Source organism: Diabrotica undecimpunctata, chromosome 7 (assembly GCF_040954645.1).
Source record: "Diabrotica undecimpunctata isolate CICGRU chromosome 7, icDiaUnde3, whole genome shotgun sequence".
Classification (NCBI taxonomy): domain Eukaryota; kingdom Metazoa; phylum Arthropoda; class Insecta; order Coleoptera; family Chrysomelidae; genus Diabrotica; species Diabrotica undecimpunctata.
The window spans coordinates 141,418,288-141,435,265 of record NC_092809.1 but is presented as its reverse complement, the minus strand read 5'-3'; the positions used below and the strand labels follow the sequence as shown (position 1 = coordinate 141,435,265).

Here is a 16,978-nt window from a genome sequence, read left to right as displayed (position 1 = left end):
TTATATAAAGATAAAGGGGACATTCAGGACTGTAAGAACTATAGAGGGATAAAGTTAATGTCAGGTAGCTGAAATGAAAATGTTACAGTCAATGTTGAGAAAGACTAGAAGGGACAGGATCAAAAATGACTTGATTAAGGAAAGAGTCGGGGTGACCACAGTCTCAAAAAAGATTCAAGAACAGAGTGCAATGGTTTGGTCATGTCAGACATAGAGATAAAAACTATGTGGGACGAAGGATAGAACTGGTAGAAGTTAATGGAAGAAGAGGTAGAGGAAAGCCGAGGAGAAGATAGAAGGACTGTGTGGCAGAGGACTTGGGAGAGAAAGGTTTAGGTGAAAATCTGATAGACAGAAATGAGTAGCAACAAAGAGTAGGGAACAGAGACCCCTGAAAAGGGAAAAGCTGAGAAAGAAGAAGAAGAAGAATTAGATGAGTCAGGGGCTTTATTCAAATATATTTTTACGATCAAAATGTTCATAATTTAATATAATTATCATGTAATAATGATTAGAGAAGCAATGTCGCTTTAAAAAATTCCCTAAGATTACTTAATTAACCGATTTTAGGTTTTCAAAATGGGTTTTAAAGCTGTTTTTACTCTTATAATATAGAATTTTCATTTCTGGGCGCTACAATGTTTTTTTTTATAAATTGTACAATGAATTTTTGATAGAAAATTTAATTGGGAATAATTTCATGTGTATTCACTTTATGTATTTAAGATATTCAACATTACAATTTAAAAAATAGCTGTGATATCGATTTTTTCACCTAAATTGTTTCGTAAGTTATCCAAAACGTTTTCATCTGAAGCATATTCAAGTTCTAGTTAACATAACCTTCCTATAGTGACACTTCCACAAAAATCCATTTCACGATAACCAAATCAAGCAATTTTAATCCATATTGTGACTTGACTGTACGTGTGTCACTGGGTCGTGACCTGGTCTGTATTCATATTAGGAATTATGTAATACTAAAATATTTCAAATTTTTCAGTTAAGAGAAAGAAAACTTATGATAGTGATGATAGTACTGGAAATCCAGAATATAAGGATGAAAAAGTGTTTGACAGGTATGTATTAGCTTTTATCATTAGGTCTTTATGGACAAAATTAAAGAACACACTAAGAATGGCAACTTTGAATGTTCTAGCTATCTTATCTATGCTTTGGATTTCTCTACTTCTTTGCAAGAACATATAGTTAGCATGCCTGTCACCAAAAAAGTTTGTGATAGATACTCTGTCCAAACTTTGGGTATCACTTCATTAGGCAGAGTCTGACATGGTTTCCTTCTGCGACTTTTTTTTGGTTCTTGTGTTTTTCCCCTAATTTTCCCAAAAATTTTCACCCGTCAGACAGGAAAATCGAAAAACAAGTTCTTACAGACATTATAATAAGTGGTTTTGGAAAAGAATATATTGTCTGACGGAATTTGTTTTCGCAGAAGAAAGAGAGTATCGTATCATAAACTTTTTTACTGACAGGCACTCTAACTATTGTTACATTGTAAATATATGTTCAAAAATTATTGGTATAAGTATTTAAGATACGTTTTCGCGATTTGTTGCATCACATACGTGTTTTAAAGTTTATATACTTGAGGTTACTAGAAGAAAAAAAAATCACCACAAAGTCTCATGCAAGACGAAGTACAGGCATGATCTGTGCTTTTTGAGCTATATATAATGAATGAATTTGCAGCCAGCTTGCTAAGAAAAAAGTTCTTCTGCATAAGTTACTTGATTAGATGACTAAAACAACATGAATTTATTTCTCACTACTGATGACTCATAGTTCATGAGTAGTATGTTAAAAAATGAGTAGCTGTCTTCCTGAGTTTTTTTTTTATTGTTTTTCAGTAATTCCTACTCATCTGCAGATGTATCGCCTGTAACAGGATCCAGTTCGATAGGTTCTTTGTTTGTTTGTTACTAGTTAATTTTTGTCCAACAAGATTTTAGTGAAATAGGTCACAAATGCAGTCTCATTATTATTTTCTTCAAATAAGTCTTCCTTCATCTGTACCGTTGAGTATATTATAAGTTCTTGAGAGTTTTAAAGTATACTTTAAGTCATTCTTTGCATATTTGTATAGTAATAAAATAATAAATTATTTTTCTAGTGATGAAGATTCAGATGTCGAAATTAGTAAAGAACTGACTGGTGATAGGAAAAAAGTGTTTGACTTCTTCCAGTGCGCTACTATCAATGAATTGCAATTAATAAACACTTGTTCGAAAAAGAAAGCAGAAGCTATTATAGATTTACGACCGTTTGCTGACTGGAAAGATCTGGTAAGGGAACCTTACATATTTTTAAATTAACTAATTGATAAAGAAATCTTCAACATCTACTGTTTTTTTTTTAATTTTAACGAAAATTTACTTACTTTATTCGGGGAAAAACACTTTTTTAAAAGAATTACTTATCTTTTTAGAAGTCCTATTTGTTTGTATTTCTCCTGGATTATAGTTTGTGACAAGCAGAGCTTGTCTTTTTGAGTTTTACCTTACCTCTGATCTTTAAGTCACTATAACTTCAACTATGGTTTTACACAGTCTTCTTTTTTCATCTCTATTCTATTTGTTTGATAAATACCTTGCTTTGTATTACTTAATGTGAACACTGAAATGACTTTGATTATTTAGTGCGTTCATCTGTCACTCTGCTGTAGCCGGTAATGAGCCAATTTGGTTCCAGTTCAAATTGGTAAGCAAGAGAAAGAAATCCTAGATAAGATGTTACAAATCTATAGATGATAATAGATGTAGTGGTCAGACATGCATAAGACTGTGTGTGTGCATATGTAAATGTAATTTACTAGTTGAGACAATTACACATTTATTTCTGATTTTTTTTTAACAGTTTACAATGTATTTAAGAGCCTCCACTATTGCTATTAATTCTGTAGAGTAAATATACACCTTGTGATTTAATCGAGCTGTATTATATATGTTGCCGTCAGGTGTAGATTATTGCGAAGGTCGGTGATAAAATTTTAGTCATAATTTATATACTTGTATTTTATTAACAGACTAGAATGTGGCCCAATTCTAATGCATCAAAATTCTAGACCATATGATACTATACTAAAATTCTTTGGTTTTCTCACATCAAAAATATTCAGATTGCAGATTTATCTTGATATTATGAATGAATATGAAAAATGCAAAATAAAACGTTTGTAGTTGCCTTGTTTTGTTTTTTATATCTTAATACATTCATTATATCCTCCTCCTTTATTTGCTATGTCGCATGTTAGGATTCAATCAGTTATTTTGTACTCAGCCAGGTGCCTTCTTTAAGTCAAAAAATCAAAATTTGTCTTGAAGTAAATCTGTTTAGAAGCAACGTTGCCTTATAGTGTTACTATCATCATCCATACTGTCATGTGATATCTCGTATGTCACTATATGTTTATTAATAATGATGATAAGGTGTAGTGCCCTTTTGGTAGTCGCCTTGTTTGTTTTTTCTATCTTAATATAATCCTTATCCCCTGACGCTAACGTGTCACACGCTTCAATCCGACCAATAACCACGGATATATGATGTAATGCCGGCTCTGGGTTCTTCCCTACCACTAACGGATGTAAAACTTTGTCCCTGATCATCCATTTTTTTAGTAGGTAGTTTTTTGTAAACAAACATGTTAGGTTAGTAATATAAATAACAATAAAATACATGTAAACACATAATTAAGATAAAAAATATCAAAGAAAGTATAGTTATTGAAAAAAAAAAGAAATACGAAAATAAAGAAATTGTGCCTCAATTAGCAAATCAATTTTTTTAATCGATTATTATTGATACCTGTACGAAAAGGGACAACGAAGCGGTGATGTTATGTAGTATGTAAGAGGAGAAATATTTATTTAATAAATATTTTTTTATAATGAACCAGTGACATATGACGTATAATATATATTATTAAAATTAGTAGTAGTTTTTGTGGATAGGTGGCGCTGGGGATTTTTTATAACGGAAAGACAGCTAGAATAAGCAAATTATAATATTGATTCCCAGATCTTAATTGCCGCAGCTCGTATATATTTGTGTGTTTGAAATAAATTGACTCCGACGCTCTTATATGGCATAAAAAGTGCGAGAAGAAAAATAAATTACATATTAAACAACAAGAAAGGCACTTGCAACATTTAATGCGAATTTACTCCAGTTTCATTGTATCCCAAAACGACTTTTTGAACAAGCGTGTATTATACAGATTTTATTTCAGGTAACGAAAATAGAGAACAGCAAGAACTTGGGCGGAGATTTACTCAATAACGGCCAAGAAGTGATTACCACTCGGAATAACATTAGGCATTTAATGAAGAAATGTACAAATCTGGCACAGCAATTAGAGAGAGCTGTGGCTGCAGGGGCTGGCGTTAAGGAGCAGCCTAGCATATTATCGTCGTCGTAAGTATAGAAAGATATTAGAGTATGCAGTTAAATTTTGCCTAAGATTTTTTTAACGAGTTTGAGTAACGTGATAAGTGAAAATTAAAGTTTATTCGTTTACCAAATTCCCATCAGTAAACATGAGCACGTGTTGATATTCGCCGTCTCATTCGTCAAGAGGCTATTAAATATAATTTATTAGACAGATTCTCATGTTACAGATCCCAACTTTCCATCATTTTAAATTCAAATTGTATCGTGTTGATTTTTAAGTTAATATATTGTGTTATATTTATGTTATAGTTATTGTTAAGTTATTTACTGGTCGTGATATTTTTTAAAGTTTAGTTTAATTGTGATATGATTAAATTTCAAGAAATTCTTACACTAACAGTTTCAAAAGTAAATATTTTTAAAAATCATATGATACATAGGTCGTACATCAGTACGACCCTGTTTGGCTTACACGTGGTTCTTTTGACGATTGGGAATTTGTAGAATGAATAGAGTTTAGAATAAAATGGAGAGACCTTATTTTGTGTGGCTAATAATATATGCTTATCATGAATATGACGCTTTTAACATCAACAGTTGTTCATTTTCGACATATATTTCTTAAGATAAATAAAAACAAAGTAATATTTCTTTCCAATGTCTTTTTTCACCACCCCATTTCTTTCTAATATATGTACTAGATAGGGGCAAAAGTGATTATTTCTTAAAATAACAATTAACATGTTGCATCATCCAAATATATTCGTATAGTTAGAAAGCATATATATGTACAGCTTTTTAATTGGTTGGCATTTATCCACACCCAGACCCTAACCAATCGAATCGTGCGCATATTCGAATAAGAAACTGTCATTCTGTGAGCGAACGATTTCTTAATGATGTGTAACAGTGAATTGTCAAAGTCTTCCGTGTAATTGTCCAAAACATACGTGGTAATTTTAACCTGAAAAAATGTATTTGTGCTTACCTATATGTTTTTAAAACATTTAAAATAAGTCGAATTTGCTAAAATCTTCTAAAAAAAAAGGACAAAAATTGATATTGAGGAGGCTGAAGTATTTTTATTCTTCTTCTACCTACTTTCGTCTATAGGCATAAATGTCTGTTTATCCTTCGGGTAATTCCTCTGTTTCAAAGATTGTCTTACCATGGTTTTCTTGGTTTTCCTTTTAATCGTCTTTCATAAGGCGGGGGTCTCCAATAAACGCCGCGTGTAGCGTTACGCGATACGGCGCGTTTGTATGCTTTATACAATAAATAATGGATGCGGTCTCTTATTGTACGCTAAACACAGTATGCAACTGTTGTAAAATCATAAAGACTCAACGTACGGCGTTTATTGGAGACCATCGCTGAAAATGTACTGTATTGCACATTTGTCTTTAAATTTGCATATATGTAGTTCACTTTTTTCGGAATATTCATTACATTACATCCTGGAGTCATCCACGAGTATTTTCTCTAGTTGTGTGTATACTTTGGTCCTTCGAATAGGATTTTTTTGATATTTTGTATAATATATAACACAATACACTACATAATTCCTAATGCCTTACATTTTGTCTATTTTCCAGTCTAAAACTGACAAGTTATCAAATGGTAGGCTTGAATTGGTTAGCGGTGTTGTATTCTCAGGGCGTCAACGGCATTTTGGCTGACGAAATGGGACTGGGAAAAACGGTACAAATTATAGCGTTCCTCGCCCACTTGAAGGAGACTGGAGCCGCGTCCAGTACTCACCTGGTTATAGTGCCTTCGTCAACACTAGGTAAGTCTAATTAATATACATACTATTAAATTTTTACAACGATTTTGATATATAACTCGCCTGAAATGGATTTTTCGGTTATGTTAATAAAATTATCTCGTGTTGATATTGCTACAGTTTTTTCATTCAATTTACTGTGATTTACTCTTCCAGTAGGTTGTCTAATGTATCTGTTTTTGAATGCCCTTAGTTTTACTATTGGTCTGACTTACTGATAAACCTTTCGAGAGTTTTTCAAAAGAATTTTCTAGTTGTACATCTTCTCTCTTTACTTTGTAAATTCTAATTTAATTCTAATTTTGACTTCATCAACATTCATCATCCATCTTTGTCAATACATATAGCTTACAGCTTACATTTTATGACGAATTTCTCATAACGTATAATTGCAACAGTGGATCCTTATACAGAAGCCGTGGCCAGAGAAACTCCAACTGTCCGTTTCATAATCAGTCGTTTATATCTTGCATTTTCTATTTGACGGTCTCGTATTCTATCGATCTTTACCATTTTGTGCACCTACGTTTATTAATTTAGTTACCACACCTAATCTGTTATGTTCTAGTTCATGTTTTATGACAAATTTTCTATAACATATAATTAGGACCGTGGAACTTTACTATAAAATGCAAGTGCCGTGGTCTAAGAAAGTCCGATTGTCCGTTTCATAATCAGCCGTTTATTTCTTGCGTCTAAAGGTGGGTACACATATGCGAGCAGAACTGTTCGCGAACCGTTTGTGAACGCTATATTTGTTAATTTGTACGACGGGACGAACCGCTTGCGAGCTGTTCGTTCGTTGCTCGTCAGGAACCACGGCCTGTCGGTTTTTGGGACGAACACAAAGAATGTTCGCAGTTAAATTTCTACGGTGTTCGAGACTATAAATTGTTTCTGCTAAGTGTGCGATGAGATCATTCGGTTAAACAAAATTGCTGAACGAGCGCGACTTATTCAAAAGTAACGAGAGAAATTAATAACAGATAATGTAAACAAACTACAGAAATATTCAGAATAACGAAGTAAATTAATTCTCGGTTTGTTATTAGATACTTAGGGTATTGGATAGAATATTTTCAACGAACTGTTCGCGAACAGCTCACGAGCAGTTCGCGAACAGTTCGGCTCGCATATGTGTACCCATCTTTATATTCATTGGCTTCACATTCTGTTCACTATGACTTACCATCACCAATCTTCATTAATATGTAGGGATATTTTACCATTTTATTAATTTAGCTACCAGACCTACTCCTTTATGTTCTAGCTCGTTTTATGACACATTTCCCATAACGCATAATTGGGGCCGTCGATCTTTAGTATAAAGCATAGAAGCTCCGACTAGAAATAGTCCAATTGTCCGTTTCATAATTAGCCGTTTATTTCTTGCCTTTCATATTCGTTGGTTTCATATTCTACTTATTTTTGGCTTCACCTTCATCAATCTTCACTAACCTATAGAGATATGTTACCCTTTTGTGCTTTAACGTGTATGAATTAAGTTACTAGGCCTACTCCTGGTACGTTCTAGCTTACATTGTATGACAATTTATCCGTCACATATAGTTGGGACCGTGGATCTTCATTCTAAAGTACAACAGCCGTGACCTTGTAGATCTATACCTCTATGTTCTACATAGCTCATGTTTTATGACAAATTTACTCTAACGTACAGTTGGAACCGTGAATCTTTACTATATAAAAATATAAATGTTTAAAAAATAAAATGGATGTCAAAAACTTTTGGTTGTCGGATAAATCAAAGAAAAACAATTTATTTTGAAATGAGAACCAAGAAACTAGAGGCTGGGAAAGAAATAGAAAAAATTTAAAACAGCAAAAGGAAATACTGCTTCGAAAAAATTAACCAGCTTGAATATTTAGAAGTAAAAATTACGAATGAAAATATAGAAATAACGAAATAGAATTTTCAGTGGAAGTAAAGCTATTGGAGTACTTGAAAAACAAAAATTAGATTCTACAAAACGCTTGTGCCACTATCAGTGTTGTATGACAGTGAAGCTTGCGTGTTACATCAAAAACATTTAGAAACTGGATCAACGGGAAAGGAAAAGATTACGCAAAATCTATGGTATAATAAATGATAATGATAATATATTGTGTACTATAATTAATGGAAATTAAACCCAATTTTAATTGAAGAAAATCTTTTGATGTTTTGATTTCCACTTCGTAAGTTTTTTCAATTAAAATTGTGGTTTATTCCCAAGACGAGTATATATGTCGCAGCCAGATGGTTAAATTAGCCGTTCGATTAAACAACTAGCCAACAGCATTCAATCACACTAGTTATTTTGTCGAATTTTTATGCAATTAAAAAGTTTAATGACATGGCTGATTGAAAAGCCGCCATATTATTGACGTAATTTGTTTCTTGACCACCGCGCCGCTAGTAGCACCAGTTATCTAGTCGAAAAATTTTTGATTGGAACGACGCCATTCAACCGAACGACTAGCTATTAAGTCGAATCTTTCTGATAACATTTCCATGTGTCCATGGCTAACAAAGAAAACAGGACTTCTATGACCTATTATTGGCTATCAAAATACGATTTCATAATAGGCAATGTAGAACATCTTATGTTCAAAAGACAAAATCCTGAAGACCCCGTAATACGAATTATACCCAAAGAGGAATATTTTTATATACTAAATATTGTACATAAAGATTGTGGACATGGAGGTCGAGACAAAATGATGTATAGTCTTAAGAGCCGATATTATATAGCAAAATATTGTGGATATTGAAAATATTGTTGAAATATTTGTGCCACTATCCCACATGCAATAATAAGAGACATTTTCCCATAAAAGGTATAGTAACAGGACCTATTATTTCTCAAGACTTTAATATTCGAGGACAGGTTGACTTAATTGATTTTTAATCTTGTCCTGATGGCGAATATAAATGACTGCTAATTATCAAGATAATGCTACAAAATTTTTGAACTTCCTCCATTGAAAACGAAAATGGCGAGTGAGGTAGCAATGAAGCTTATGGAAATATTTTTGGTTGTTGCTGCTTTATATATTTTCCAATCTGACAATGGTCGAGAGTTTACGGCAAAAGTGATAGAAGAACTGGTTGCACTCTGCCCTGATTGCAAAATTGTACATGGTAGGCAAGGAGCTCTCAAACTCAGGGCAAAATATTCATTTTTCATCCAATATCGGAAACATTCTTGGATGACGGACAAAAATTCGACCAAGAGTTCTATGGGTTGTTCGTTTTGTCAGTACCAAAAAAATTCTTCATTTCATCGAATCATCGGGAGGTCTCCTTATAAAGCATTGTTTTGTAGTGATCCTAAAGCTGGTTTAAAAGGTACTAATATACCCTCCCAATTGTTGATGAACATTGAAACAGAAGAACAGTTACAAAAATTAAAAAATGGAAAATGTGACGATAGTACTGAGGTACTGCATCAGGGTTTTTAAACATCGAGAGCAAATATAGCATGGAATGACGAAACTTAAATTACAGAGATATTACTCGAACAACCTGAAAATCCTGAGAATTCTGAAATCGTTAATACTGATACGAATCTAATAAGTAATAATGTTCACTTAGAAATTATAGTGGCTGAACCTAGTTCCTCAAATCTAGGTAACAATTACTCTACAAATATTGATACTAATAACATTTACGAAGAATCTAGTCAGTTAAAGAGAACTGAGTACATTGAACCAATTTGTGTCACATAATAATGGAAAAAAGGAGCAACAGAGAAGTGACAGAGTTATATGAAGCGCAAAGAGCGAGATTGTTGGGATGCGTTTATCGAATACCTACAGAAATTGAAATAGACGATTAAAGGAAGTATTTGTTGAAGCGGAAGACAGTAGAAGACGAAGAGGAAAACCAAAAAAGACATGGTTTGAAGAGGTAAAAACTTATCTAAGATTACCGGGAAAGCCTTATTTGCAGAAAAAAAAATGTTAAAATAAGTTGGATGTTGACCCGGCTTTGTGAGTCTGTTTTGAAGAGAGTGGACGAGGAGTTGATATCAACAAGTCCTCACAGACACTTCATCTAAGGACTTTCGATTGTTCCAAGTATGTCTGTATTTCTCGCTTGTGGGGTTAGACTCGGGGTAGGAATTATTACTAAGGGTTGTATTAAGATTCGCATTAAGTGTGCTTCGCATGGGAAAAATTGAGCACGCAGAATAGTATTAGTTCATGTATTTTGACAATTATCACATAAGAGAAACTTTTTAGATAATTGGAAAAACGAATTTGCAAGATGGTGTCCAGAATTGCGAGTATTTATGTATTACGGAAGCCAAGATGAACGACGGCAGTTCAGAATTGACTTATCTAAAGGAATGCTAGCGGAGTTTGATGTCATACTCACAACGTAAGATCTTTTTCTTTATAAAACGATTTCATATATCAATTACTTTGTTCGTGTTACAGGTATACAATGGTTGGAAATAGTTCAGAAGAGAGAAAAATGTTCCGAGTGACAAGGATGCATTATGTAATCTTCGATGAAGCACATATGTTGAAAAATATGAATACTCTTCGTTATGAAAATTTAATAAAAATAAACGTAAGTACCTAAATGTGTTTATGTTAACTTAAGGGATAGTTTGGGTAAAGCTATACTCCTGTTTACGTAGTAGGAACGTCAAAATTTTCGTATTTTTCAATCACTGGCAAAATATCAAAAAAAATTACAGTAGGTTTAACACTGAAATTTTCTACTACAATTTCATAATTACATTGAAGACGCTGGGATCATCCACAAGTATTTTCTCTGATTGCTTTAAGTACACTTTTGTCCTTCGAGTCAGATTTTGGGTTCATACGTTTCCGGTAATGTCGAGGTCTTGATAGTAAAACATTAAATACATTAAAATACATTGCAAATACATTAAAATGTATTCTTTTCCAAACTTCAGCACTGCTGAATATCTTTGTAGTAGTTATTGGTACGTCGTTTTATAAAAGTTTTAAGACTGTTTGTTTTGTTCTTTTTCTTAGATATGATCTGATGATTTATCTATTCGTAATGTGAACAATTCTTATAATAAAATTATACAAAAAAAATGAATTTCAAGATCTGACTTTTTTATTTTCCCTTGACACACACAGAGATGATACAGATTAATTATTAGTTGCTATTGGCAACCTTGACATTTCCCCTTTTTAATAATTATGCAGCCACTATCTTGAACATGCCCCCCACCTTGAAAGGATCGCTTTCAATTTAACAGGTAAGCAAGTAAATGAGGAAATGCATTACATGCAATAAAAAATAAACAAATACATCTTCAATAATTATTATAAACTTTAAGTTTAAAAATCAAACAAATGTTCTTTAACTAAGACGCATTAACAGTTCTAGAACTTAAGACGTGATTGCACCTTCACTTTGATACTTTGATCACTAGGAACCGGAAGTGGACAAATGTTTGTAACAGCTCGCTTTATAAGTCCTTTTGAAGTTCTTATGGTAACCACTCGTGTAACTCCATCAGCGCCGGGATGCAAAACTTCTACGCGCCCAAGACACCAGTTTAAAGGAGGTAAATTTCTTTCTTTGATGAGGACGAGTGTGTCAGTCTGAATTTTAGATTGGTTGACTTTCCATTTCTTCCGTTCTTGCAATTCGGAGATGTATTCCAGAGACCAACGTTTCCAAAAGTGATGGCGAAGTTGCTGCAACTGCTGGAATCTAGACAAACTGGTAATGGATGAGTTTGATAGATTTATTTCTGGAACGGAATCCATGGCTCTTCCAATGAGGAAGTGAGCTGGTGTCAAAGGCAAAAGATCAGAAGGGTTAGAAGACAAGGCACTCAAAGGACGAGAATTTAATACTCCTTCAATCTGAGTTAGTAATGTAACAAATCTTTCATAATCTAATTTCGTATCTGTCATAACTCGTTTGAGGTTAGCCTTCACCGATTTGACTCCAGCCTCCCAGAGACCGCCAAAATGAGGAGAATGAGCCGGTATGAACTTCCAATTTATATCAGATTTAGCACACATATCAGGGAATTTATTACCATTGGTTTTCAAAAATTTACCCAATTCCAACAAAGAATTGTTGGCACCCACAAATGTGGTTCCGTTATCACTCATCATCTGACATGGTTTGCCCCTTCTAGCTATAAATCGTTTTATTGCCGCCATAAAGGCTTCGGTGGAAAGATCCGTTACCACCTCTAAATGAATGGCCTTTGTCGATAGGCAAACAAATAAACTAATATACCCTTTATATGAAGAAGCACCCCTATGACGACTAGTTCTGAGGGCAAATGGACCAGCATAATCAACTCCTGTAACAGCAAATGGAAATGAGGGGGTGACTCTTGATTGGGGAAGATCTCCCATGATGGGATTAACTTGATCGGGATTGAAGCGAAAGCAACGCAAGCATTCGCGAACCGTTCTCCTAGCCAATGATTTTCCATGTAAAGGCCAATATTTCTCACGCACGTGAGCTAGGAGATGTTGAGGTCCTGCATGGCACAGCTTGAAATGCTCTTGACGGAAAAATAGAATAGTAAACTTATGATTAGATTGAATTAGAATAGGATGTTTCTTTTGATAAGAAAAGTTTGAATTACTTAATCTACCACCGACCCTGAGTAATCCTTCTGGATCTAAAAAGGGATTAAGTGATAAGATTCTGCTTTTAGAAGAAACTGCATTACCTCTTCTTAAGCACTGAATCTCAGATGGGAAACCTTCAGCTTGTACCAACTTAACTAGAGTAAGGGTAGAATTGTTAATCTCCTGTGTGGTTAAATGCCCCAAAACACGAGTGGCCTTGTTCTTTCGTTGAGAATTGTAGTAGAAACGCAAAGAGTAAGCCACTGACCTTACCAAGGTTGAAAAACTCGAATATTTTTCAAAATCAAATAATGGAGTAGACGAAACTATCATAAATTGGTTGCTAATAGTTTTAAACTCTGGAAGTTTTTCTTTATCAAAAGATACTTGAACTGGCCAAGTTTCAGGAGAATCTAGCAAGAATGACGGGCCGTGCCACCAAAATGAACAAGAGCTTAGAACCTGAGGTTCAATTCCTCGAGAGAGTAAATCAGCAGGGTTACAATCCGTAGGTACATGTCTCCAATTTTCGGGATCTGTGTTGGACTGAATTTCTGAAACACGATTACCAACGAAAGTTTTTAGTACATGTGACGAAGTTTTTATCCAGCCCAAGGTAATGGTTGAGTCAGACCACAGAAAAATCTTATTGAACTGAATATTCAAAGAAGTAATAACCATTTTAGAAAGACGTGATAAGATCAAAGCTCCGCTAAGTTCCAGGCGAGGTACGCTCAGCTTCTTTACAGGTGCTACTTTGCTTTTAGCACAAAGTAAATTTATAAAAATGTTACCCTTTTTATCAACACTGCGAATATATATGGATGCGCTATAAGCAACTTCGCTTGCGTCACAGAATCCGTGCATTTCAATAAGAACAGAATTAGGGAGAACCACATTTCTTTGAATTTGCAATTTATTCAACTCATGCAACTGATCTCTGAAAGATAACCACTCAGACTGAATATGCAATGGCACTCCTTCATCCCAGTCTAACTTCTCTAACCAAAAGAGTTGCATAAGGATTTTGACTTTAATGATTGATGGACTTAAGAGACCTAAAGGGTCAAATATTTGAGCAATACCAGAAAGTATTGATCTTTTAGTGATAATTTTGGGAGTAACATTTGAATCAATAGAATAGGACAATGAATCTAAACTAGGGCACCATTGTAACCCAAGTGTCTTTGTGTTTTCATTGGCACCAAAAAGGAAGGGAGTGTCTAATGAAATAGATTTCTGGATGGACTTAAGAAATGAAGAATTGTTTGACGTCCACTTTCTAAGTGGGAAGCAACCTTTTGAAAGAATTTCAGAGACTTGTTTACAATTAAGGATTAAGTCCTCTAACGAATCAGAACCAGTTAACAAGTCGTCAACATAGAAGTCTTCAGCTATGATTTTAGAAGCTTGAGGGAATGTATCAGAATGCTCTAATGATAGCTGATAGAGACATCTAGTGGCTAGATAACTACTTGACGTAGAGACATAAGTAACTGTATTTAATTTATATGAATGAAGAGGATCTTTCGGATGATTTCTCCATAAGATTCTTTGGAGACACCGTTGAGTATCATCAATAAGAATTTGGCGGTACATTTTGGCAATGTCCGCAGATGCAACAAATGGATACCTTCTAAATCTCAACAGGATAGATATCAAATCATTCTGCATGATGGGACCTACCATCTGAAGATCGTTGAGCGAATGACCAGATGATGACAGACAGGAACCATCGAACACTACTCTGAGTTTTGTAGTGAGACTATCCTGCTTCATCACCCCGTGATGAGGAAAGTAATAACTATGTACTGGCAAAGTACAATCAGTAACTCTTGACATGTGGCCTAAAGACAAGTATTCCTCCATAAATGCAACATACTGCTCCTTCATGATAGGATCATTAAGAAGCCTTTTTTCTAAGCTATAGAACCTTCTTTGAGCTATTGATCTGGATTCTCCCAAAGAGTCAACCTGTGACTTAAAAGGAATGGACACAATGAACCGACCATCCAAATTTCTCCTAAAGGTTGATTTGAAGTGCTCCTCGCACAATAACTCTTCTGGAGACTGAAGTTTAGTACCTGAGCACTCCTCAATCTCCCAAAACCTAGAAAGGCCGTCAGTTTCGATATTGTGTGATAATCCACATATGGTAGATTGCTGACTATTTACCCTGGTATTTATTAAAGGACCAGAAATGATCCACCCTAATCTAGTTTTCTGAAGTATGGGTTTTTCAGGACCTAACTTGACCTGACCCACACATAGCAGGTCCCAAAAAATACTAGCACTGATCAGAATATTTACTTCCGAAGGAGTATGAAAATTTGGGTCTGATAAACGAATATTTGCAGGTATGGGCAACGAAGATGCATCAATTTGACAAACTGGAAGTTGTCCACATATTTGTGGAATGATTAAACACTCTAGGGGGAAAGAATATATAGATTGTAAAGAGTTAATAACAATATTACATTTGTGATTTATTTTAGAAGAAACATGAGCGATACCCACTACAGAAATGTTAACCTGCTCCCTTGAAATACCCAGCAAATCAACTAAACTTGATGTGATAAAATTAGATTGAGCTCCACTATCTAAAAGAGCTCTACAATTATGAGCAACCCCTAAATGGTCACGAACTTGGACAACAACCGTTGATAGAAGGATTTGTTGATTTTGAGAAGTATTAGAAAGTGTCTGAGGGCTACTCTGAGAAGCAACTACTTGATCATTAAACTGAGACAATGGATTTAGTGGATTTTCAATAAATTCATGGAGAAGAGTATGATGTTTCTGGTTACATTTCTTACATTCGCCATATTTGCACGTAGCTTGTTGATGTCCAGAATGCAGACAATTCAAGCATAATTTAAATCTACGTACTTTATTGATACGGGCAGGAATGTCTAATGAATGAAATTGACTACAGTGAACCAGTTTGTGTTGCTGGTTGCATAAAGGACAAGAAAGAAAAGAAGATTTTGTACTTACAAGAGCCTTAGTACTGTTGTGTCTGAATTTGACATGATTATTGACAGAAGTCCCTTTAATATTGGGTTTATTTAGATTATATCTTTCTAGAGTATCTGCCTTCGTTTTTAGGAAATATATGAGGTCCGAAACTTGACTGACTTTACCATTGTTGGCCTTCTCCCATTCTTTCACAGATTCAGAATCTAATTTTTCCAAAAGAATATATTTGAGAAGGGCATCCCAATGTTCGACTGGTTGTTTTAATGCCTCCAAAGCTCTAAGATTGCTACAAAATTTATCAATTAAATTTCTGATTGAAAATGAACCTTCTTTATTGATTGCCTTTAAATTGAAGATGGCTTTAATATGGTTATGCAACAACAATTCCTTGTTAGAATATCTCTCAACCAAAAGATTCCATGTAACAGTAAAATTAGAAGCAGAGAGAGGTATAGAAGCAATGACTCTCTCAGCAGAACCTGTTATGCATGCTCTTAAATAATGTAATTTTTGTATTTCAGGTATACTATTATTTTTTATAACTAACGAATCAAATAAGTCATGAAAATCTAACCATTCTTCTATGTTGCCACTGAATTTTGGCAATTCAATAGAAGGAAGTTTTATATTGGAGGTTGTATATGTATGATTGGATGCAAAATGTTCACTAGTAGGACTAGATGTACTGGAGGCACTAGCTGAGGTTGTTGTCAACAGTTGTTTTGCCTTAATTATAACTGAATAAAATGATGTTTCGAACGTTTCTCTGTAATTTATTTCTTCCTCAGTTATTGCGTCCAGTAAACTTTCTATTTTTAATTGGGTTTCTTGATATTGAGTATGAATACTATTCGCGTTTTCGATGCGCAATTCAATTTCAGCGCGAGTTGGCTCATTCATCTCACCGTGGGTTGAGTCCCTATCAATGAATTTAATAAAAGAGGTTAATCGCGCTTTAAGAGATGCTCTTATCTTTTTTAACGTAGGCAAATCCCCCATTTTAATTCAAATTTAAATGTTTTAACTATTATGTGTCAAAGTAAACTAACAATGAACAATAAATTTCAAGATTGAAGAAGTCTAAGTTAGGAAATTGAAATGAAAGGCAGATAAGTAAGGAACAAAAGCTCACTTCCCTGATTTTTGATGATTCGATGTCCCGTCCAGTGAAATCGTCAGTATGTGTTCAATCGGATTGTATACTTGACTTGAAGC

At 34.2% G+C, this 16,978-nt stretch overlaps 1 protein-coding gene across 1 annotated transcript in view; it reads left to right on the top strand.

The window, feature by feature from the left end:
- The window catches only part of Etl1 (SWI/SNF-related, matrix-associated actin-dependent regulator of chromatin, subfamily a, containing DEAD/H box 1), a 44,969-nt gene that overhangs the window by 6,023 nt on the left and 21,968 nt on the right, over positions 1-16,978 (top strand). The window contains exons 4-9 of the mRNA XM_072538372.1: positions 1,004-1,079; positions 2,132-2,303; positions 4,247-4,431; positions 6,003-6,196; positions 10,439-10,577; positions 10,637-10,772. Of these exons, the coding sequence (XP_072394473.1) occupies positions 1,004-1,079; positions 2,132-2,303; positions 4,247-4,431; positions 6,003-6,196; positions 10,439-10,577; positions 10,637-10,772 (902 nt within the window). The remainder of the gene's footprint in view (positions 1-1,003; positions 1,080-2,131; positions 2,304-4,246; positions 4,432-6,002; positions 6,197-10,438; positions 10,578-10,636; positions 10,773-16,978) is intronic.